The 26,200-nt window shown below is 36.9% G+C and overlaps 1 protein-coding gene across 1 annotated transcript in view; it reads left to right on the top strand.

The window, feature by feature from the left end:
• Positions 1-26,200, top strand: part of LOC124161825 — an 843,682-nt gene that overhangs the window by 805,931 nt on the left and 11,551 nt on the right. The window contains exon 5 of the mRNA XM_046538024.1: positions 21,191-21,324. Within this exon, the coding sequence (XP_046393980.1) occupies positions 21,191-21,324 (134 nt within the window). The remainder of the gene's footprint in view (positions 1-21,190; positions 21,325-26,200) is intronic.

Genomic DNA, 26,200 nt, shown 5'->3' with positions numbered 1-26,200 from the left:
GTGGGAGTGGTCGGGTGGCTTCCCACAACTCATTGAAATATGTACCAAACACGAATTGAATGTAAGCTTACGCTAGACGGTATTGAGGATATTGCACTTGTGAGTGGTAGCATTGAAATTCAGCTGTTCAGGCCCTACCCTCTTTTTTAAGGGAAACTCTATTGGAGAAAAATTTCATGGAAGGAATAAGGTGGAGCATCAAAGCGAAGTGGGCTAGCGTTGGAAAATGTGACCGGAGACGATGTCTTATCGTCGCGTCGCCTCGTCCCAAGATCACCAAGTAAGAGAGTTTGAATAAAATTTTTCGCAGCTCTTTTTACATTGCGGACCATGTGCCACCAGAGGCTTCTCATTCACCTATTCTGGCTAAAATCGGCCCATAAATGATTTCACTTCATGGACCGTCCAATTTTTTTATATATTAAGGAAATATTTCTTTAATAGACACGCGTTTCCTTAAGTCTTCTTATACCGAAAGCTATGCTCTCATTTTCATAATATAAATATTGCTCTGCCTGGTGTATCGTAAAATTTTTCATGGATAATCACGTTTAAAATGTGGGGAATAATTTCCCACGGTTTATATGCAATCAGCCAGAATTCGAGTCTTAACGAGGAAGAGCGAATGTACACCAGGAAACCCATGGTTCAGTAGATAGGATTATTAGCTAAATTGGAAAAGATGTATCGTGAAATTCCGTTTCTTGCTAAGGATGGGTGAATTGAGTTTTAGACTTTCAAGGTATTCAGTTTCAGCTCTAAATAACAACAGCTCTGTCCATTTTCGTCAATAATTTTCCGAAAAATTAGTTTATAAACTCTCAGAATTATAATTTTTTCCACATTTTAATTACAATGGAAATTCACTGATGTTCTTGTGTATTTAATGATAAGGGAACCCATTCCATGGATTTTATTAATGAAAAATGTATATATTTAATTGTATTGTATCATTAATCCTGTAAATAATAGCGGGTTCAGTCGTAGAGGTTTAAGAATGGAAGAAGAAGAGAAATGTTGTTCATTATTTAAATGCACGGATGTCACTTTTAACTTCCGCGTTCTAACTGTATGCTTCATCCAAAATTTCTCATGCATAGACATAAATGCTAAAAAAAAAAAAAGCTTTGCTTACAATAATTCTGATGAAAATAAATGATAAATGATGAAACATTTTGATAAGGATTTAACGACACCATAATGGTACAAAGAAGACAGAACATAGGCAACTTGTATTTACCCCTTAGTATTAGTTTTCTCGTCATTTGCTCTCATGTTCTCCTATAGCTCCCAACAAAATGATAATTTCCTTTTCAAATATCCTGTTGCTTGTGTCCCATCCTCAGTTTAAAAGTTTTCCTTATGCTAATTGCTACTTTAAACCATCTCCCATCGGTCTTTCGGAACCATTCCTCTAGCATGTGTATGCAGTATTCACGAATCACTGTCAATATTTTGACGCATAAAATTTAAGGCACTGCACCTCCGAAAATTCCTTTTTACCAGTCCCTTCGAGGGTTCTAAACGTATTGACAACATTCATAGCCCGCGCTTTCCGTCGCATAAACACGGTGAAGATGCAATTTATGAATATAAACAAGATAGTCTTGTTTAACGGGAACGTAACCGGGATTTAACGATGGCTCGTGCAGTAAAGAATCGGCAGGCAAACGAAGTTCGAAAGCGCCTCCTCCGGTTTCAATGGCGAAAACTTCAGCAAGGCTGACTCGTCACTTTAATCCTCGATTACTCCACTAAAGTTTTACCGTTCCCGACTGCAAAACCCCTTCACTAACCCGTCCCCCTTTTTTTTATTTCCTACCTTAAAAAGAGCAGGTATCCATCGAATAAACGGTCTCGAACAGGATTAAACGACTCGACCCTTAAAAAAAAAGAAAAAAAAACATGCAAGCCATGGGAGCAAAGGGACGTGGAGGCCAAAGTGGCGGGCGGAGTAACGCACGAATGGATGTAAGGGGGGGAGAAAGAATATTCGATAAAGGTTAAAAAAAAAAATAACAACGGAACGGCGTGGAATCCGAAGATAAGGGTGTACAAGAAAGGATAGGAATTCCGAGGAAAAAATTAAGGTGAGGAGAAAATGCGGGAGAGAGAGAGATATGTGTAGGAAAAGGGTGAGGTTTTGAGTGCAAAAAAAAGTGGGGATAAAGGGGAAGGTTTGAATGGGAGGAAGGGTAGGGATGAAGTAGGGAAAAGACAGGGATCGGAGTACCTATGAGGGTCGTCCCCTCAGCGATGGCTATTGGGTTAATATCGATGAGGAGTCGATATTCATTGGGAGATTCAAGGGGGCGAGGGAAAGAGGAAGGGTTGAGAGGTCTGGGGGATGGGTGGAGAGGGTCGGGCGTTTGGTTCGTGGCGGGAAGAGAGGGAACTGCCGGGGGCAAGTTGCTTAGGCGCCTGGCGCCACCCTACGGAAGATGAGAAGTTGAATGCGTGGACGGCCGTGTGCACAGGGTTTTCAAGAAATCGAGGTCAACAGCTCATGGTCAACTGGCACCTCGGCTCGTGGTGATGGTGGCCGATGGAAATTTATGGGAACTGGCAGACTGTCGATAAAGGAATCGAGGCTAAAGATATTGCAATTAAATGAAGGCACGTTTCATCACGTGGGTGTTCAAGGGTGATAAATAATTAACACCATGACCACTCACTAGAAAATTTAACAGACAGCCTCCTATTACTCCTATGTTGAATTTAATCGAAAAAGTTGGGTGTTTGGTGATAGCACTTATTGTTAGTGTTGTTGACACTACTGCTTTATTTTTTTCAAAGGCAATATTTAACATACCTTTCCACCTTCTATCCTTTCTTCATGTTTCTATTTCCCATTGCATCATTAAAGACATTTTTCTTCTCCCTATTCAACATTTGTTACATAAGGTCGTTCACATTTTCATTGAGGATTAATTTTCTCGACCAGTTTTTTTTGCTATTTCATATTTTTTTCGTGTAATTCCGTTTCTTACGTCCATTTAATCCATATTTTCTTTATTATTTTTTCTATTATCCAATTCCACGGGTACCTTCCGAGTCCTTATTTTTATTCTACCACTGATATATTTTTGGTGATATGCAATTCACGGGTTAAAGAAGTCCACAAACCTAGTGCTTCGCCCATTCGTGTCTTCCTTATATTTTTCGCCAGCTTTTAAAGTGGCATTACTACCGTCTGTTTCATTGAGCAATTATAGATTTTTTTCCGCACCGTTTAAATCCTTGACGGCCATTTCACCAAAATTCTACTAAGGACAAAATAGCCTTAATTGGTGGTACAATATGGATCCAAATATTTCATAAAATCATCATGAGGATTGACAGAAAAATGTATAGAAATCGGAGGGCTGCGGGAGTAAGAAACATACTCGCCAATATATTAGTGTTAATTGTAACACCACTACCACTTTATCGCCTTATGTTACAATTTATTCAGTGTTTCTTGTAAAAATCTTGGATTTTTTCATCGGGAGAAAAATTGTTCAATTTACTGAATGTAGCAAAATTTTGAATATCTTGCTGAATGTGTTTTGTGAATGAGACTTTGGGTCAAAATAAATTAGAATACTCGCAGAAGCACAGCAGAGTATTCATGGTAAAGTAAGAGGGTGTTTTTCATGCGATTATTTATAAATGTAGTATTATTAATATAAATAGCTGAATGTAAAAATATAAGCCCTTTACTTTAGAATAATTGTTTGAGGCTGACTTGAATGTGAATGCAGCGATTTCTTGAATCAGTTGTTGGCTTTTAAGTTCCAATTGTATGTTTCCAAAATCGTTTTTGGCCAGATACATAATAATGACTTGTTTGAAGTATAACCCAAGTCGAACATGGACATTTTTGTAACCACTCTTTGCTGTTACATTAGCTTTCATTTTTTTTATCTTTAGTTAATTTACTTGATAGTAGACGTCAGTCATCTCCTACTTTTATTTTACCCATATGTTTTTCTATTATTCACTTTTTCATTTCTTATTTTCCAGGTAATTTTCTCATGTAACAATATATTCAATTCACTTCTTTTATTAATACCTTTTTAGTTCACTATTTGATCCAATTGTTAGCTGTAGAAGTTCTCATTTTAAATCCAATTGCAATTCATGGCCATGATATATATGACTTATTGTAAGTATCATTTTGGAAAACAAAATCAGTGACTTCTGTCAGTGACAGTTTGACAATTCCTAGCGGTCTGTATTTTGATATTTAATCAGTTATAAAAATTATCGCTTGATTCGGCTTTCTTGATGAGAAGTAGATCATGTCCTCGTATTATTCCAAGATGAACACGGAGCAAATAAGAAGGAGGTTGCAACATGCTTAAAGTGGGATTTTTTTCCTCTGAAGCACTACTCCCGCCAACTCTTCGGAGGCAAATTTTCGGCCATTATGTGATTGACGGATTAAAATAAAAGAAAAGGTGAGCATGGACTGATTCCGATGGCCAATTTCATCCTTGGGGAGGCGAGACGATGGCGGCCAACCGTGTTCTCCCACTCTATATAGGGAGAGAGAGAGCGGCGCTTCAATAACCGATTGCTGCCAGGAGGAGGGAATCCAATATCTAGCGCCACCCCCAACCGCCTCCCCTTCTTCCTAACCCGTCCCTTTGGCCTTCGCCCCCCCCCCTCACCCTCAGCCGGCATATAGAGGTCCGGTCCTCTCTTCGCTCTACATCTCGTTCGGTCTGCACGATTAAAGTTTATGCGGGTTCTGATTCCATCCAGGCGGCATATCGACTTTTGACTCCGAAATCTCGCGAATTAATACCGCGATAAGGTCGTTACAAAGGACGAGGTGATCTTACTAGAGACGGAAAGTTTCATGTATCCTGTATATCTAGCCGACTTCAAAAGTTAGATCTGAAAAAAATTTAACTTTCACAATTTTTTCATCTCGCAAAATTGAAATCCTGTTTATATTTTAATATGCTTTAGTCAATTTGGCCCATTTCAACTGCTAAGGTACTTTGGTCCTTAACCATATTATGCGTACTAGTACATAATCGAGACAGACTCTGAGTAGTTATTGATAGAGATAGACATAACGCAACTGGATAAGACAATTTACTCTGTGCAAACCGTACTTTAGAGTTAACGGCCATAGCTTCAATGTGAGTTTCCTCTAACCTCTAAAATCCTGATAGTGATTTCCCTCTTCCCAATCAGGGCGTTTGAAGTTTACCTGCAAAGAGCAAAATGTCTTCAGCGCTGATTCTGTTTCATAAAGAAAAGCCTGATACTCTTAACTCTGAGATCATGTGCAATTTTGTTCGACGAAATTTCATTTAATGGATTCAGTAATAATGTATTTCATTGTGTTTACTTGTTCAAACAGTAATATTATCACTCATTTAGTATAACTTTTTTATTATGAAATTCCAATTGTATTCTAAGATTCATCTGTCGAATAATGTTATTGAGCGTATAAAGGGAATCATTCGAGGAGTACTAAGATAATTAGTACATTTTCAATCCTTTCGGTTTCTATTAGTCAAACATGAAAATCGAGAAAATATTAATTGTTTTAAATAAAAACATTTTCATCCATGTATCACATTGTATCCATGTATTTCATATGTAGTGTTTAAAACTGAGATAGTAATAATATAATGCGTTTAGATGAACATGAAGCTTTGAAAACTATGTCACTCACTCTTCGTATTAAGTTTTTTACGACAAAAAATTTAAAGCTGCTATAAAAATTGATCGATGGCCCGTGGCAGCTTTTCAGAGGAAAAGTTAGGCAAGGAAAGAAAGGAAGTGCATTCGGGTCTGGTGGAGCATTTTCCCAGTAAAATATTTTTGAAATTATTTTAAAATAAGTTGCACGATTAAAATTTTTTTAATGTTGACTTTCATTACATATTTATTCTAATACAGGACCTCGATAAATAAAAATAAATGCATATTTGCACTTTTTTGGCAGCATAAATTCCTGAGCCTATGAATGCCTAATGAAGCACAAGATCTTTTCCCGAGGGAGAGTGCTATCTCAATGGATACTTGGCGACTGACCGGAGAGACTAGGGTTCAAATCGTGGTTGAGCTTTTGGACACCTCCAACCAAAAATTCCCGAGTTACAAGGCAGTCCAGGGAAGAAACTGTCCCCTACCCTATACCATAACATCAAATTGAAAATTAGCATAGCTATGGATTAGCCTATGGTGAGCTCTTCCCTCATTTATCCTTACCAACCTTCGAGACTCAGTGCCTTAGGAGAGAGAGAAGTTCTCTAGCACAACCACTGTATGCCTATGTGTCAAAACATTTCATGAGACAAATTTATGGGTTACCTCGAAAAGGTTTATTTCAACCGTCGTCATGGCCAGATTTTGTGTGTGACAGAGCCTATACATTCCTTATGAAAATTAAATTCTCTTGAAAAATGTCAGAATTTTGTCTCCCTAAACTCTTACAATTAGTTTTAATAAATTTAAAACTATTTTATGTCATTTCTGAAAAAGGCGATTACACTTTTGGATTATAGATACATAACGGCGAACGAAATTGATTATACCTCCCAGTAAAATGTGATATGTGCTAGTTCCACTCATGATTGAAGACTGAATTACGATTCTATGGGGATTTTTTCTCGTTTTGAAATTCGGAAGTGATAAAGCGATATTTTTTATTTCTTTTTTCAATCGCTTTACGCTCGTTAACCTGCCATTTTTTCCATAAGTTTAGCTCACGACATGGAAACGATTTGTTTTTGGGGGTTAAGAAAAATTATAAAATTCCCCCCCTTCCCACTCGAGGCATTAGGGTGGCTTTTGAAGGGAACAGACCAATCAGCCAACGGACCGCGAATAATGGCACTCGGCGGCGGCGGATTTCGGAGGCGGAGAGAGGCGGGCGGGTGGACGTCGGACGGGTCGGTCCAAAGGATGAAAGACGGCGGCCGGGGAGGGCGTCCACTTAACCCCTGCATTACTCAACGGGAGTGCCGACAAATTAACCGCTACCCTCCCCACTGACCCACGTCCACCCCCTCCTCACCCTACCGTCCTACCTTCGTGTGTACCACCCACCCTTCCGTAACCTCTTCACCCGCATTATCCTCGTCACCACACACGATCTGTTCCTTTAAGATAGTTAGGCCGAGGAAAGATTCGAATTCTATGACCTTTTTGCCGAGAATCGAATTATTTAGTTGAGGAAACTATTTTAATTTAATTTTAATGTTTGAAGTAATTTTTTCCGGAGGGATATCGTGGAAAAGCATATTAAATGATAAACAAAGATATCGTACTTTTCACTAGTTTTATTTATCAGCTCATTTCAAGTGTTTCGATTTTTTTGCAATCGGAACACGTGCTAAGATCTGTTAAGAAAAATAGGTACTGAGGTTTATAAGTACCTGATGATGATTATAAGGCAATCGAAACACGTGTTGCGATTTGCTAATCAATATTAGCGGGCAGTAATATATATTTGTTTACATCAATATTTAAAAATGCTCACACAAAAGGAGAGAAGCACTGGCGTTTGAAATCCTGTAGGTGTCAAAACGTTAATTATCTTCAAATATTCACAAAATATTGAGACAGGTGAAAAAACACTGGGATGAGAAACACGTAAAACAAAAAAAACACAGCAATGAATCGAGAAAAGAAATTAAATTGATAAGCTTCTTCTGAATTTGAATTAATTTTATTTTCGGTTGTTTAAAGATACCTTTGTGCTTTCTTCCCGCACACGGTTATCGAGGGTTTTCGTTCTTAAATTCTTAACGGGTGACATATAATTGTAAAGAATTCTCGTTGCTCAGCTACTTATATCTTTGGTCATAACCTGCGCTTTATGTAGGTATCCCCTTGCTCCATCTCTTCCCATCGCCGCAACACATAATATTCTCCTTGAGTGAGGTAAACCCAGATCATTCTCTACAATCTCATGGGCTAACGGCCTTAAAAATAGCCCTTTCGTACTATATTTTCCGGAAATTACATTCGAAAACTCGTATTTTTTAATATTTCCCTATCGCATTAATTAACTTAGGGAACAGATAGTTATTATTAATCATAATCACCAAAAAGTGATAAAAGGTTCGTTATGCCTTGGGAATCAGATTAAAAATAAAATATAAGTTTTTAATTTGACTTCATTTTCAGTTATTAGCAAATGAATGCTGAAATCGGTCAAAGCACGTTAGGCACATGAAAATAGCACTCCGGATGGCTCAAATATTTGGTAAAAGTGTTTACTTTAAAATATCAGGTTTGAATTATTCACAAACTGAATCCCGTGATTTAATTTTTTCACTTCGACGGATGTCGTCTATGATGGCGAAACTTTTTTCATATTTGTAGAGAAACTCGGGGCAGAATGGGTATCAAGTTCAAATCATTAAAAAAAAGCACAAAATGGTTTAATAAAAATTACCTCATATTTTAATGGACCTTTAGAAATGTATTGAACACACAAATACAATAATACAGTGCAAAAAATTTTAATCATATATTTTTCCTAAAATCAAAATATTAATTGCCCCGTGTATGGGGCGGAATGGGGTGAAAATTAATTACAAAAACAAATTAAATATGTGATATAAGAGAAAAAACCAACTTGTGTGTTTTTGTCTTTTAATTTGAATGAATTTTTAGGTGCAGTGCACTTTTACTTAGCCTTTTATGAAGCCTAATCACAAAATTCTCTCACAAGTACAGAATCATCCGCTTCGCTGTCCACTCCTGCACCCGAGTTGTGAGCCAATTTCTTTAATTTCAATTAACTAAACTAATATGACTGTAAAAGATGAGCAATAAGAGGTTTATCTGTTTTGAATACTCCGATAGTTAACAGCACCTCCTAGTTGCAAAAATAAACCCAAACCCCGTTCTGCCCCGCACCCCGTTCAAATCCCTGTTCCCCTAAATAGTATTTTTTATGTATCTCCGTTAAGTCACCAACCGAATTTCTTATGGTAATTAGGTATAGTTTAGGCTCAGAAGAGTATTTTTACTTTGCTGATAAACATAATACATATGATATAGAAGAAACAGTGGCATAAAACAGTAGTTTAAAATGTAAAGTGTAAAAGTGTAACAGAGTTTTTCCGACATAATGAAAGCCAAAAAGGAATGGTAAACGTCGCAGCTAACAGTTTTTCTTTTTTAATTTGGCTCGAAAAAAGATTTGAATTTTAACTTTGTAAATTCCAGAAAGTGTCAAATATAAAGAAACGAATAGAGAGACGAAAACCAACTTGAATAATGAGCACAAGTAGCGGCGGTGGGATTCAGTACGAAAACGTGCGGATATCATATTAGATTCTCCGGGAATAGCATCGGGAACTTACAAAATTTTCCTAACTTAAATGACATAATACTCTTCGTAGTAGTACGTTATGAGCTCAAAATAAATAGTATTTTTAAATTTGTAGGGAAATGCAGAATATTGCCAATGCTTTAAAAAGAATAATTGAAACTTCTTTCTTTTCCTGTTTGTACAAAACTATTCGCTAGAATTGAATCGGAGATAAAGTTCTGTCTCTGATGTTTCTTTTATCCAGACTATAAAAGTTAAAGCTAAAAGAGGCAAGTTGAAATTAAGGGCCTGAGAAAAATATTTCTTCTCCCACATTAAAACGAATTCTTCGGTATAACTTATTTCCTGATGAATCCTTTTGTGGAAATAAACAAGATTAAACCAAGGGAACCAAGATATCTTGTTGATTTTATTATCTTAACGAGCATAAAGCGTTCTTTTTAAAGGAAAACAACTTGTAAGTGGCATAATCTTGAAACGATTAAAACATCACGCAAAAAAATTTTGGAGATCGTTTCCTTTCGCTTTGTCAAATTTCCTTCCACTTTCAACTCTGAAGTCATAATTCCAACGTAAGTTCATTTTTTTATCATTTTCCATTTTAAAGGGCTGTCAAAATGCTAGTGTTGACATATTTCTGTCTTTATTAATTTATTTTAGCAGGAAATGAATTTTTGAGCCACAAGGGGCCATTAGGAAGGATCAAGGATAAAATAATTGTTTCCCGCATATTGAAAATTAAATATTTTCGTGAAAAGATTAAATATAAAATTTTTTGAATAAATTGTATTTTATAGTGTATCACACCCGCTCGCTTATTCAAGGCTAAATTTGGTATGAATAGAGCTGACCCCAAACTAAGCCACACGCTAGTGAATTTCATAATTTATAGCAGGAGGCATGCTCCTTTCCCTAGTCCACCTATCCGCAAGAATATTCCTTTTCTGAGGATATTGAAAGTCTTGATCTGGATTTGAATCCGCAACTCTTCGATCTGCAGCCAGTCACTGTACTCAATAGGTCACTATAATCGTAATTATATTAAGGCAACCATTATGAATATTCAATTTTATGAATACGGTCACGGAACCTAAATTTACTGCATTGAAATTTTCGCAATATTTTAAGACAAAAACATTTTGAATTTCACAAAGAATATAACATAGCTTTTGAATCTTCTGAATTTTTATTGATAACGCCAGTTTGAAATACCATTTAATTAAAATGCCTATCCGTTGAAACTACTTTTACTAATAAAAATATCAGTGAATTCAAGCAATGGGCGTCTACAGCGAGTAAACATCGAAAATATCCTGTAAGCTACACACTCTACTAGTATGTATGCGTTCCTTGGTAAGATTCCTGAGAAATGTATGCATTGGTGAAAATTGAGTATTTGGAATGATTTTCAAACAAGATTTTTTTCTTTTTTCTCGTGGAATTTAATATAATCCTTGCGTATTTACTCATTCATCATGTTCTTCCTAATCTTTGAGTTCTCAGAATTACGATCCTTACTTATTTCCTACCAGATTTCCTCTCCATCCATAGAAGCATTTTCAATCTGCCGCATTTACACCTTTCAGTGATTTTATTTGCCTCGCCCTAGAGAATAGCCTTGATTCGCGATTCATCGCTCAAATTCCCTTCCTCTTCATCCGTTCCGTCGAAGCACTCATTGAGGCGAATAAAACGGGAACCATTGGGACCGAAACGGTGAAATAGCTTCTATATCCCGAAAGAAAGGAAATTATTAAGAATACAATAAAGTTATTATATTTCTCAAGAGCGGTTTCAAAAGGTTGAATGATTCAGCGTGCAACATATTTGGAAAACCCATGGATGGAGTGTCGCGGTCCACCGCTTGAAAATTGCTGCTAAATGAATGTTAGCCGATGTCTACCTACTACCGAGAATACTCAATGGGGTGGTTTCCTATTATTTTTTATTGCTTTAATCGAAAGATTATTACTCCTGGAGTACGTATTTCACGCTTTTAGATTTTTAAATGACAACATCTATTTTTCGCGATTAAATGAAAAGTGAAAATTTTCAAGCGCGCGAAAACGCGACGCTTAAGTATGAATGCCGGGATATATCTCCGTACGTCGTATTTCTGGTTCCCCCTCCCGCCCGGTGAGGTGACCTTGAGGCGAGGCTTAGCGCTGATACGTCGCAGAATGCTAGCGGATAGCTGAGTACCTTGCTGAATGGTAGCGCTTGGCTTAAAAAAGGTTTATTAATACCTTATCAAACGAAGAAAACTTTCCGAACTTAGCCAGTTTTAATAGGTGATTATTAAGACATGTTTCCCTGAGCTCTGTGCCTCATGCATGCATTGGTAACCTCAGACGATGTATAACTCCTATCCTCTTGTGTAGAAACTAGGTCCCTGTGACGTCATGCGGAGTGGAATCGCATGGGCGCCAATCTGGCCTTTTTCAAATGAGGATAAAATTTGACCCTTGCCATTCGTCTAAACCGGTATTTCAAAAACCAAATAATTTGTGTATTATGAATACACTAATGGTGGGTAACGAATCGCAATCAATGCCTTTCGTTTTCTTTGATGAAGGAAACTACCCTATTCAAGCTTCCCATCAACCCTTGTTTTCTCCTTCATTTGTTTCATCCCAGTGTTCTACTAAAGGTTATATATTTATTATTGAAGAGGATGATCTTTTTTACACACTTGCAATGTTCAGTCAGACGCTTTGTAATGGTATATTCCCGATTTTATTTTGCCAGCCTATTTTCCTCCTGAACAATTCCTTCTAGTTTCAAAAGAGTATTTTCCGTGCATCATATTCCCGTTACCGTAATAATTTAATAATTAATACCGTAATAATTAATATAGCCATAATGCATGGACTTTCTTTTAATTTATCAGCGTAATGACAGTAGACTCAAGAGTTATCGTCTTGGAAACTAGTCGGTCATTTATTCCGCCACCCAGTCGATGATAATTGCCATTACAAAACATCTTAATTACTTTATAAATGTGTGCTGCCAAATTTTATCGCGAAACAAATGAAGGCCTCAACGAAAACTATAAGTTTTGGAAGAGGTAATTATTTGAGTAATTGGCTCATGCCCTTTGAAGGGTGATCATTCTCTCGATGGAGTTGAATTTATGGTTTCCGATAATGGCTTGAGAAATCTCGATATTATTTCACGGGATTGGACAGTTATATATGTCGAACGTGATCAGGTTTCTACTCCATTTTCTCCAGAACTTTGACATACCCCTGTTTCTCCATAAAAGTTTTCCTCCTTCATTAAAGTTCATCGCTGGGATATAAGATATTGAGCTTTATAAAGCCTTAGTATCCATTTGTTTGTTGATTGCTTTTTTGAAAATGATTGTTCCATAAATTAATTAGAATAGATGTAGTGTTCAATTATTTCCTACCGCACTTCTGAAAGTAAAATTTCTTATAGCAAATACTACATAATTAAAATTACGTATTCATTATTATTGATATTAAAAATACCAATTAAAATACCTATTTAACAATAATTAAGTTAGATATTTAAAGAATATTTTTCTTCGTTTAATGTATCATAGAATGTTCCAAACAATCTACCTCCAATAATGGAGCAGTTGGAAATGTATTTATAATACATAAAAAATATGGAATGAGCGCAAGCAACTCTTTCAAAGAATTCAGAATGGAAAATAAACTCTTTTTTTTTATATTTCCCGTAGTGGGCCAGAACTTGGTCTCCCTCAGTTTGAATGTGTTCTCTTCGAAACTGGGAATATCTCTATTTATCTCGAGTGTTTTTTCTTACGTCCCAAATTGATTTGAAGTGGTTTAAAACTCTTCCCGAGTACAAAATTTCATTTCCTTGTTTTCTCGAAGACAATTCCGCCTCGAAGGCAGAGAGTGATGGCGCCCTCCTTTTCATCATCCTCGCTTTATTTCGCTCGCTTCGGCCGCTCATCCGTATGGCTTGAAAGTGTGCTCAGGTCTCCCATTCGCGCGGCACCTCCACCTGCCTCCGCTCTTGCACACCCATGCATCTAACTCACCCGCTGCACTTACCTCCCCAAGCATCGCGTCATCTATCATCAACGTCGTGGGCCTGCAATGCCTTCTCACCGAGCCTTCATAATTCATTTCGGGGTTATCCGACGTAAGTATTTAATCTTCGGAAGCTAAAATGAAAGTCTTTTATTCAAAATAATAAGAATGACGATGATAATAATTTTGGATTGCAAAAAAATTCAATTTTTCTGCAAATTCCAGTCGTTTATTTGGCCTTGAAGCCGCAATAATCGCCTCTGCTACGTTGGATGATTAAGGTTTTGATGCAGACTTAATCCGTGACCTTTGCGCCCTTGTTCACTTATGCGTTCTGTCTACATCTACCACAGTGCTCATTTGTCATAGCTCTAAGTAACCTTGCTTAGATCCGAAGCGCCTACCGCGTTCTCACCTGGGCAGGAGTAATAACAGTTTTAGTCATAGCGCCCAATGTTCCTTGGAGTTTTTTGCAAACATGCTCATCGAGATCAGGTAACCATAAAATATTCTAATGCACTTTACAGATATCAATACATTTTTTGCATCCAAAAATACTAATTATAATTTTATTTGTTATTATATAATTATTTTTTGCCATATAATGCGATAATTGCCATAAAGAAAGAAGTTAAGGTTCCCTATTGTAAGTAAATCATGAGTGATAATTTTTTTGTCTTGAAATCACCCATCTTATTTCAAATATCATCATTTCCATATTTTTCATTTTTTCAAGGATACGAAAAACAAGAGGTCATCTTTCCCGGCCTCAATATTACCTCGGTATTTGATTGCACTGTTTGATTCGCCACAATTTCAGAACGCACTCTCAGCATAGCTAATGATTTCCGCTAAAAGTATTGAAGTTTTGGCCGTAGCGAAATGATGTCGAAGTCATTGGGAACCCCAATTTCTCGTGCTTTCGCTGGAGGCCAACTGGCATGCAAATTTCCCCGAGGAAATCCACGCAGCACGCAGGTGTCGATTTCGAAAATTGCGAACGCCACCACCCGTCATGCAGAACAGTAAATCGGGTCAATCCCCCAACCCTAGACTTCTATTGCGCTATCCTCAAATTCTCTCCTCCCAGCCTAACATCCGCAATATCCACCTGGTGGCCTAAGGTGCAAATAACTTCAGCCGCCACAAACGAATATGCTCAGACGCCTATCTGGTGCGCAGTATTTTGGAATTAGTCAGACCTATTTAATAATAATTTTTTCCCATGTACTTCGCCCACTATTAAATTTAACGCCATCCTTAGTTAGACAAAAAGGTACTTAAAAAGATTTTTTCCGTAAATTTCATAGATTTTCTTTAAATATAAGGACTCTAAAAATTAATTCGTAACTGTTATGGGATTGCATAAGTCTGTCATAACTTAGAAGTTTTCGGTTTAAGTATACGAAGAGCGAACTGTATCAACGAAATTTCTATTAAATTCTCACTCTTCTTTACAACAAACCCTGCCCAGTTAAAAAAATTCTATCACTATTCTTTTCTTCAATTCTTTTAAAAAATCTCTAGAAATTTTTTTTCTCTCTTTAAATATTAATAAAAAAGTATTTTCTGTGCAAAAATTTAGGAAGCTGTTAGACTTTATGAGAAAATTCGTAGAAACAGTTGCATTGTGCAACTGTGCGGAAAATTTCTAGGAAAATAAGTAATTTAATTTCTTCGAAGCCATAAAGGATTCCGTAAATAAAGTTTTAATATTTCAAAGTATATTTGAATACGTGCGGCATTCCTTTTGAGGAACTTGTGAGGAATCTTGCCTGGAACTGGAATAAATTGTTGACAGGATGTTACTCCACTACCAAGATTAAAACTTTTTCGCTATAAACAACTTTAGAAAAATTTCTCTAAAGCTAACCTATGTATTAAGACTGTAAAATTTTCTTTGTTTTTCAGTGGAACATCCTTCAAAGCGCGTCGTAACTTCGCAATGAGAGCTCCCATATAAACTGCAGTCACTAAGAGAACGCATCACCTCAGCTCGACCAGTCTTTTTACGTGTAATCTTACTTGCTCAACACTTGTACCATCACCTTGTAAAATTAAGAGTTTACAGATATGGGTCTTGTCATCGCTTATGGTAAAGAAGACCTGTTTATAGGTAGTGATGCTCCCCCTAAACTTCAGTCGACCACATGGAGATAACTTCACGTTGAGGGAAAGACTCGCTTACTTCGTACCCCGTGAACTCTTCTTTTCTCGTCCCACGATAACTCTCCTCAGCTGCACGCGCAGTCATAACAATATAACAGCACTGTCAGTCTCAATCAGCTCCCATCCCTCCTTTCATTAGGCCGTCCTAACAATATCCAAACCCTTTTATTCCTGGCTTCTCCTCTCACTACCGATGCCTCTCACCCCCTTTTAAATCATTCGACCCCCATCCCTTCAATGAACGCATCATCAGTCACCCGTCATCGTCCATGGGCCAACCCCCAATCTGGCCCCTTTATCCGCTCGCCAAATTCACTTTCTCACTTGACTTCGATTGACGTAACCTCGCCCCGAGCTTGCCTCGTCCTCTTACTCCACTTCCTCCCCCATTGCTCCTCTGGATAGGGAGTTCTTGAGCTCGCGTGTCGCCGACAACCCCCAGCCGCCCCGTCAGCGTGGCGGCGACCCCGGCGTGGTTGAGTGGCGTCCACCGCTCCTCTACGATGCGCCCGGGATCCGACCCGCCTCCCGCCAGCAAGCGATCCCCCCTCTGACGGATTGACGCAGGTCTCGCGCATTAGACTTGAGCGTATTAAGAAGAATGGAGGGGGTGAGCGAGTGAATAAATTGTAATGATACATAATTCGCTAACTCATTCTTTACTGTGTAGTATTCCATTATGAGGTTTCTTGGTTACTTGGTTACAATAATAAGATAAATACATAATAATTTCAACTGATGATGATTACTCCTCGGTCGCATTTTGTAAGAAAGTAGAGTTATGAGTAGCAGTTAACTAAGCAAGAAACCTTAATGATTATACAAAGAGTGGTAGTAATTTTCCGCACTATTTAATGAACTCAACCGGTTTCAACGTTTATCATCAAAAGCTGTCTCATGGCGTGTAAATGTTGAAACCGGTTGAGCGAATAATATAATGTGGAAAATTACGACAGCTATTGTACCATTACTATCAATGAATTTCCACTGAGTGACCTCGTCAACAATCGATCCGAGTGAATAAAGCTAAACTCTGTGTATAGATCTAAAACAACAGATACTTGGCCCAAGCATCTCGACCGTATAAGGGATTACGTCAATGCCAGTCACTCGGTGATATCTATTGTTATTAATTCAATGTAGCCAGCAGTCGCTGATTGCTATCACTGCGTAGACAGTGAATGAAATGAAAGTCAATTTACTCAGATGGGAACAGCTGCAAATTGCTTTTTCCACGTGATTGTTATGGGGATTATGGAAGGATTGTAGGCCTCATGTTTTTGTTAATAGTATTTACTAGGCAAATAGAGAGGTTTTTGTCTTAATAATCTAGTATTGCGTATTTCTATCATAAAACGATGCTTGACCATACGAAATATCTCAAAATAATTAATAATTTAAATACACAGTATTCTTAATGACGCAGGAGATTCCCGGGGATAATCCCATTTGATTAGCTTCAACGCTTCTCCGAGAACTTTTGTTTCCTACGGGACCTCTACGGATATGCTTGCTCAATGGACCAAAACGGTCTCATTAGAGTAATAATATCGAATAATGACCGGCATCTGTGCATGTGATCACAATTAACACGCTCTGATGTAACTTGGCCAACCTTTCCATCGAAAGAATACCTACGAGATTTCATCAATAACATGTTTGACCATTAGCGTTGGGTTCATAATTATATCCGATGAAAATTACTTTTCCAATGAATTTTGGATTCACTTCGAAGACTTTTGGTTTCCATCCCTCATCTCATAGGTTTGAATTGGGGCTATTTTTGATGTTTCAAGTATGCCATATCCATTTTTCATAATTTTAACTACATTACTCTTAATTCACGTGGTTGCAATTCTGTCCTCAGATTTCTCTTAATACAATTTAATTCTAATACAACTCTAATGTAAAGTCAAATCGAGCACGCTTGTTATATTTACCAGAAGTCTTACCAGCGCAGCGGTCGCGTCTCTGACGGATTGACTCATGTCTTGCGATTGCGATTGAAACCTATGAAGAACAATTGTGGAAATAAGCGAGCTAGAAAAAATATCCTAACAATAGAAATAGGTCGAAAATGAAACAAACGGGGTGCAACCATAAGGAGCTAGACTTCGACATAAGTGGCCAGTGAGAGGTACTGTCTGAAATTCATTGCTAGTGCATACAACTATGACTTGATCAATGCTAATACACTAGGCTGTTACATTAACTGGGTTCATGAGGGTCGAGCAACCAATAACAGTATCTTAGTTGTCATGGTCGTGCATATCCCTCACCTCGCTCTATTTCCTGAGCTACCTGCAGCTTCCCACAAATAGTATATTGCGTCGCTAGGATATTTAGTTGGACATTCACGGTGACTAAACTCAGACAGAAACATGAGAACAGACTGTTCTTGTTTACCAATCCAAAGGACAGCATTCATACCGGTCGTTAATTTATTAATTCGGTCGAGAATGCATTTAATTATTTAGGATAATCATAACAATATTCTGCTCCATCCGCATTAATTCAAACCGATTAATTGCTGTCTCACTGCACCGTTATTTACGTATATATTACAAAGCATTCCTTAGGATCATGAGCATAATATGTATACTTCCTAACATTAAAACTAATCTTTAGTTTCAGATCATAAAATTATTTCCAAATGAAAATGTTTGAAAGAAAACGGTTCAGGTGAACTCAGGTTAACAAAATTATTTACTCCAGGAAATTCAATATAAATGACTCAGTTGCTGACAGTGTAGAGATTGAAAAGGAACTCGGTTTCATGTTAATTAATTACGATTGTATTTCCGTAATTAATTGAGGGAAGTGAATATTTATTAGTCCTCACCGTTAATTACGAACGTTAATTTACCCCCACATTGAATTCTTATTTACCTTAGATGGTTGATATTAATTGTTCCAAGGATTCCATCTCCCACTAGTTCTCACCTAATCACCTATGAGAGTTCAAGTAGCAAGTTTGTCCCAGGTGTTGTGGGTATCGTATTTTTAAACCTAATGCACTCTTTATGGTGGTATGTGGAAGGTTTAGTATCCAAAAGCATTAGGTAGGAAGTAGGGAAGTTTACAATGCAGCGACGTGTGGTACCTTGCGTATACCTGTATTTATAGCTTAATTCACAAAGTGGATGAAGCATGGCAATGTGAGTGGATGATGCTCTCCAATGTTATTTCATAATCATGGGATGCGTAGAATGGAACTATTGCACCATCTCTCGGACCAAATGGATTCATTGCATTATAATTTTCCCGTTGCTCACATAAATAGTGCGACGTGTCACACCTCATCTCACCTGGTAACCGCAATACAGCATTCCAAGCGCGGAAGAGGCTAAAAATACGAGTCAACCCTGAAATATGTTACCTCGTAGTTTAGCTATCTTTGCACGGGAGCAAAGATATTAAAACTAAAGCCTACCTATTCTTGGAAAAGAAAAGGAGTTGTTTCGACTTCGTAAAATTTACTGCGAGGCTATTTTGTAAGGGGCGAAACTCACATTATAAGTAGCTTTAAAAAAGAACCAAGATAAAAGCAGTTATCATAATCGCCGTGGAATATATAATTTAATGAGGGTGGTGGTTATTTCCTGGGTGAGATTAAACACTTCACTGGCTCATGTTTTATGATATTTAACTTTAAAATTGATGCTTTAAAAAATAAGGGTACAACTCTCCAGCTTCCACTGCAGCAAATGCAAGAAATCTTATATCATTGAGCCAAACATAAGATGATATCTTTTCATGATGGAAAAAATCTTTCCTTGAAGGGAAATCCCTCTTCCACTAAAAAAAAATTAAACATCGTTTTCTTTAGCATGAAATTTATGGAAAGACTACCAAACGATAATATGCATTTTGTCAAATATATATTTTTTTCTATTGCACTGATACAGAATATGAATCATGGAAATATATACTTTCTTTTCCAAATGACGCGATGGCTCATAAAACGAGAATGACTCGAGCCAAAAAAGTTATGGTCTGCACGTAGGTGACCAATATGTGATGACGTTGCCGCAGTGCTCTCAAGAAACCTGAGGGAGAAAGAGAGATTGGGAATATTCCTGGAGGAGAGAAGACAGAGATCATATTTTGGAAAATCCTTGAATCGGAAATTATCCACCCAATCCCGTGAAAGTACCATAAAAGATAATCTTGACGCAATACTCGGCTATCCCTTTTCAGTAAAAGGTTTTTCCGAGCTTCAACGCTTATCCGCCTATAAATTGTGAAAGGAGAGACACATGAGACCTGGATAAAAGGGCTCTTTTTGTCTCCAGGCTCCATAAAACCTGGTCATAAAGAAAGTAGTCAACGGTACTAAACGCCAAACCCTCTTTTACTCGGTAGAAAATTTTTCGACGCAGAGTGATTAGCAAAGTCTAATTCGTTTCTTAAATGTATCCATGGGCTACGTTTTTATGTGGTATTTACAAACGTCATGTCTCGAACTTTTACTCACTCAGATCTGTACGTCTCTCCATCTTCTCGCCTGGATTTATTCCTCCCGATGTTCGTTGATGGAGGAACTTTACTTTAATGACCGCCGTATGCTAAACAAGGGGAACTTTGAGCATGTTGCCAACGATTATAAATATATGTAGACAGTTCAATTTTTATGGACACTATTCGGGATGCGTTTGGCTTGTTTGAAGAAATTATTAGTGTTCTTGGTAGCATTTATAATAAAGTTTTGAATTAAATTCCTCTCTCTGCAAACTCTTGGCTTGTAAGTACTTAATATATTTACAGTACAATTTTATAGTGTCGTGGAAACCAATTTTAAGCAATTAGTTTCGAGCTATAATTTATTTTTTTCATCCCTTGAGTGGAAAGTGACATTCACCATTGGGGAAATTTCCAATTGCTACTTAATGGTTTTCATCAAATTTACATCCTAGGTTCCATTTTTTATGTATTTGTAATAGAATGCTGATGGCATAATTTTGCATTCGTTATTTTAAAATAATCGACCAGCAAAGATAATCAATTTAAATCACAAAATCATATAGACTAGGCTTTTAGATTCTTTTAATATTTCCAAACGCAATGAAAATATTTCAGTTTAAAACAATTTTGGTCAATGTTCCCTCCTGCATTTTTTCTATAGTTAAGAATTCATGTATTTTTCAACTTCCTTCTCTTTAAGCGTCTAACAGTTTAAAGGACTTATTCATGACTGGGTTAGTTTATGGGTATATGGAGCACTTGTTGAAAGCGTGGAGCAACTTTGTTGAGTTTTTTCCCTAATTTATTCACTGCATAACTACCGTTGTCACATAAGTTACAGCCTCAGGGAAATGTGGAGGAAATGTCTACTTGGGCAGAGAGTAAGCAACCAATGTGAAATATACGAAGTTTTCCCCATCCATCGAGGCCTTAGTGGGGAAATATTTACTGCCTTTTTGATGAGTTTAAACGACAAGACTCATCCTTGCCATAGTTCATAAATATTTATTTTGTTCCGTACATCCCAACTTGTTGGCTCAGCTCAGTAAATATTCAGAGTTCCGGGCGCTTTTCCAAGAAAACGAGAGCCAGCGGCAAGTAAATTTTATGATGAAAATTCTCTCAATGAGCTTGCAATTTACTAAACACCACATCATTGTCGCACCCTGGTGGTTATTTTTGTTTCCACATATCAATGCTTGAGCTTTGAAAATGCTTTATCTTTCGATTTCAGACTTTCCGGACGAACTCCCAGAGGTTAGCATCGAGAAGAGGAAATTCGGCGCCGGAGAGCGGATAAGGGCCAACTGCACGGCACCTCCTTCTTATCCACCGGCCAACCTCACTTGGTTCCTCAACGGACAGGAGGTGGGTATTTTTGGCAGGAGAAATGAGCGAACCTGAGTCGATTTATAGTTTTTATTTATGATCCCAAGAAACATCATATGTCATCTTTAAGCCTGAAATATGTCAATTTTTAAATCACCAATATCAATTTTGAGTCACCATCTCGGTACTTGGTATTTTTGGGCTAGCATGAATATTACCCTAAAGATAAGGAGCTAAATATTTAGCTTTCCCTCGATTAAATGATGTAAATTTAGGCTTTTACCATCATTTAACTTAACTTCGTTGAACTTTTATCAATAAGTCATATGATGATATGGAAGCAATACCATTTAAATATCTCTTTGGATGTTACGATTTGTGAGCACTACAATTGAAGAAGAAGTGATGTCAAAAAATTCAACTGAGAATGAAAATTGAATATCACTGCTAATAATGGACAGTGATACCACTAAAATATTATCTAGTAAAGTGATAGTAGCTTACCCAACGTTGGTAATTTAATTTTTTTCAAAGCAGGGTGCCGAAGAAGTTTTCAGAAATGACTGACAAAATGATTCCTTCTTATAGGCACAGAAGTGGCATCAAATTTTTTATTTAAAATAGGTATCACAAATTGATACCTACTTTAGATAAAATGATATAACTTTGGTGGTAAATATGTAATCATTTCGATGCATAAAACATACTATTTTAATCCATTTCACATGAAGGGATATTAAAAATATATACCTCTACTGCTAGTAATTTTTGACATAGGTTCATATTTCTCTTTATGGTAAATTTTAAAAATGAGTTTTCGGCTTTTTTCGCAAAACATTTTTATACATAAAGGCACATTCCTCAGGAATTATAAAATAATTGGCGGAATAAAAATTATGCCTACAAATGGCTGCAAAACGTTTAGATAGATGTGTTATTTTCGAGTTTCACTTGTTGTAGATGTAAAAATTTCCCAATTTTTACCAATGGCACAATTTTTTTTATTTTTAAACATTTTTTGTACAAATACTACGTTTTATTTTCATCATGTAACTTATTTTTTTTATTTTATGCATTTTCCTATGTGAAGACTAGCGCATGTTTGTAACATGAGAATCACAATAAATTAATGAAAAGCCAACCTACAAAAACACGGATTAGATGAACATAAAATGGATCGATAGGATACAAAAAATGCACTAATACGAATGCCACACTACTGTATAATGAAATTTAAATCAAATAAACTAATTTTCAATGCTTCATAATGAGCCACTATTGCATCAATCAAGAATCAAGGAACACTTACTCTTAAATATTTTAATATTTGCGGGGAAGATCTTAAAATTTCTTCTGGTAAGTCATTACACTCCTTCATTTCTCTTTGCAGGAAGGATTCGTTCAAAATTTCCGTTTTATGCTTCTTGAACTTAATTTGGAATTTTTGATAGTTCCTTCCTAGGTAGCAGGGTGAGTCCAGCTTTTGACATAAACGCTTTGTAAACCCCACGCGTGGCAACGTAGCCTATTTATGGTTCTCCTTAATTTCAATGGTTTCCATCCCAAACACCCTGGCATAGGTGTGGCACTGTCCCTCAGGACAGGACAGAATATGAGGATCTCAAGCTTTCACTATGAGGATCCTGAGGTAGCATATTCTAATACAGGACGAAAAATAGTAGTTTAGTCCATTTCTTTGGTGTCTGTTGTACTCCCTTTAGTATTTCCCGTGAGCCAAAGAAGCGTTTTAAATAATTTTCTCACCACCAACTAAATATGCATTCCCCATTCTAATTTGGATGTGACCAATTTTTTATAGTTTGAAATATCCTCCCCTAACAATATTTAAGACGTCTCCAGAATGGAATGAAACCTTCCTTCCTTAACGAGATAAATTATTTTAAAATGTATTCCCGAAATTGAGGTGTAATAGCTTGTTGAGGAACATTAATTTTTGAGAACGTCCTTCTGAATGGATGGAACTATGCGTTATATTCGAACGTTGCTTCAATATTTAATCAAATCGATGTCTTTTGAATCGACTGCTTTTCACTTTTTGACAGTCTAAATTATAGAAGGTTTTGTTTTTAAGTAATTTAATAATAATTTAAGACACGGTCTCCGGCGTTACTTTGTGGAACTGCTTCATCATAAAATAAAAATACTTTGTTCTATTGAAATAAAGTGTGGAATAGAACAAATTATTTTTATTTAATAATAGTATTTACTAATTCAAAAATCTGAAAGCTGTTATATAGGATGCTTCGATTCGAATCCGCTGCATCACGCTTGAAGCAACTCTTTATACCTATTGTGTTGCTAATTAACATTCGAGTAAGTGTGATTAATTACATGAAATGGTTAATTGATTTTCTTCTAAATTTTTAATTCCATGGTTGCAAAAATTTCAAATGAACAATCATTATATGACTAATGGGAAACGCGTGATTGCATCGTTAATTACTTAAAATAACTTATTGATGGAAATTTATTCTAACTAAGTAAAATATTAACGGAGGTGGAAATGGTAAAACAAAACTTAAGCAATGCTCTCTCATCACTGTTTCTCGTATCCAATTATAATTTAAGTAATAAATGCATGAACAAAGGATTTCATGGGTCGTAATCACTTTCATTTCCGAAATTAGGTTTCATGAATTAATGATCTTCGTTCATCGGCTGAACAGAAATTGAGTTTGTTGACAGAAGTAATTTCTCTCTCTTGAAATATTCACTTGCTCAGTCGCTATCCTCATTATTACAGGTTTTGTACACATCAATCCGTCATGATCGTATGGGTTTTAGATGATTGATGTGTTTTTGAACGGTAGCTACGTTTAGAGGAGGAATGTATTAATTCACCTTGACTGTCAAACATAATTTAGTTGACCTCGGATTAAAATCTGGTTAGTTTTGATTCTATGGCAATTGAAGAATTTGCATGCATGTTATTCATTCTTTTCATCTGCATTGAATCCTCCTTCGAATACATGGAATGCACTTCGCACATGAATATCAAAAATACCGCAATTATTTCATCGCTTAAAGGGATCTTCTGAATGCACATTTTCTAAGTGCTCATTAAAGTCGTGTAAAAGGCGAAATTTTTCCCCAAAATCAAAAATGAGTCCTTTTATAGGAATCCCTAACGTTGTACCTTCGCTTACTACTCTGGACGGCGAAATCCGAGGGAAGTCTGCCGTATCTTTGCTAAATACTTGCCGCTTGGCTCCGTGCCCATGTCACAAGGCCTCTTAAAGTATGTGACATGAGCAAAAGGCTCACATCATATCAGAAAGTATACGCCAAGATCCCTAAAACCTCGCGATTAAGGGAAGAATAAGGACAAAATATCTCTCACCCACTTCAACGCTAAAAACAGGGGTTCGCCTTTTACGCAGATTCTTAGGGTATGTAATCAGGAAGAGAACTGGAAAATTCGGAGAGCTATAACGTAAGAACTGGAAAGGTCGTAAAACTAGGAATTCACTTCAACTTTCCTTTGTGGAAATGTTAGCCATATCTATCTGAATTTTCGTGAATCACCTAAGATAGTAAAGTCATGATTGAGAGGCATCTTTGACTTTTCCGAGTGGTAGGACAGAGTCACCCCAGTTGTCACAGTAGATATTAGAAATCAAGTGAGTCACTTGATTTCTAATATCTACTGAAGATGCGAGAGGGTAAATTTCGGTTGAAGGAAAGCTTTGCAGAAACGGCTAACACTGATAGGTGGCTGTTGTGACGTTATTCTCGGAACTGGCCTGGACAAAGCGTATTAAGAATCAGTAACGATTGGAATATAACCATAATATTGAATGAAGTGACGTAACAGGAAATGAAGACGTTATTTAAGGGAAAGTATTTTAAAAACTTTAAATATATTCCAAAAATATATCACCCATGCATTTGGTAATTTTACTTATTAATATGAGTAAAATTATCAAATGCATGGGAGATATCAATTCAAACGACTCTCTGACCTGACCCTGGATGCCTATTATCATTTTTTATGAAATAGCATGCGATAAATATTTTCTTAGGAGCCCCATGTCTCCTATCTATCGCTTACAATGAACCAAACCACACTTTGTGTCTATTTTAACCGGTAAATTTATTAAACTTCATGGTACTTCTTCAATGTGTTTTATTTGAACGAGTAAGCCGTTTTAGGAAATAGCCAGAGACGTACTATGATGGAGTAGTCCTAAAGTGCACATGAGTTGATAAATTTCCACAGAGGTAAACTCATTTTCTTTGATAGGGATCCCCTCAAGGCAAATTATTCTTCTCCTGGGAAATTTTTTCGAGTAAAACACCGTTTTTTATAATAAAATGAAGTTTTGACGAATGGTTCTCATATCAAGGTGCCGAACATTGGCTAAGTGCCAGCATTTCTACGTCTGGGTTAGGCATGAGAAAGAAAACTTCGGAGTAGGATCCTAGATTAAGAGATATCACATAAAGTCTTAGGTTGGACTATACGCATCTATGTTTGTTATTAACCTGAAACAAGAGCATCGGACGTTATTGGAAGAGATTTGGATGGCCAGATATAGTACCTTTCTGATTGAGGAAAAACACCAGGCTACAGAGATGTTTGATGGTCAAATAAATGGCATTTGACGTTCCTGTATTCGAGGAATGAGGATTTTTGAACATTTCCAAAGATATCCTAATTTTCTCCTTTGCTTAAAAACTTTATATTCGGTTTAAATAACTCTGGTGTCCCCTTTTTTCAGGAAGCTCGCGAAATTGAATCGTATTCCCCTTATTCCACCTGCTTAATACTCTCGCAGAATATCCGATCTTGCACTGATCTGATCAGCCTTTCTGATGGTCATAGGTGTCGTTATTTCCGGTGGCAAGCACGATATCCCCAACTTGAATGAAACACGTTAAAATGAAATGTCAT

Source organism: Ischnura elegans, chromosome 1 (genome assembly GCF_921293095.1).
Source record: "Ischnura elegans chromosome 1, ioIscEleg1.1, whole genome shotgun sequence".
NCBI lineage: Eukaryota > Metazoa > Arthropoda > Insecta > Odonata > Coenagrionidae > Ischnura > Ischnura elegans.
The sequence above is the reverse complement of the archived record's forward strand: the minus strand, read 5'-3'. Positions and strand labels throughout refer to the sequence as shown.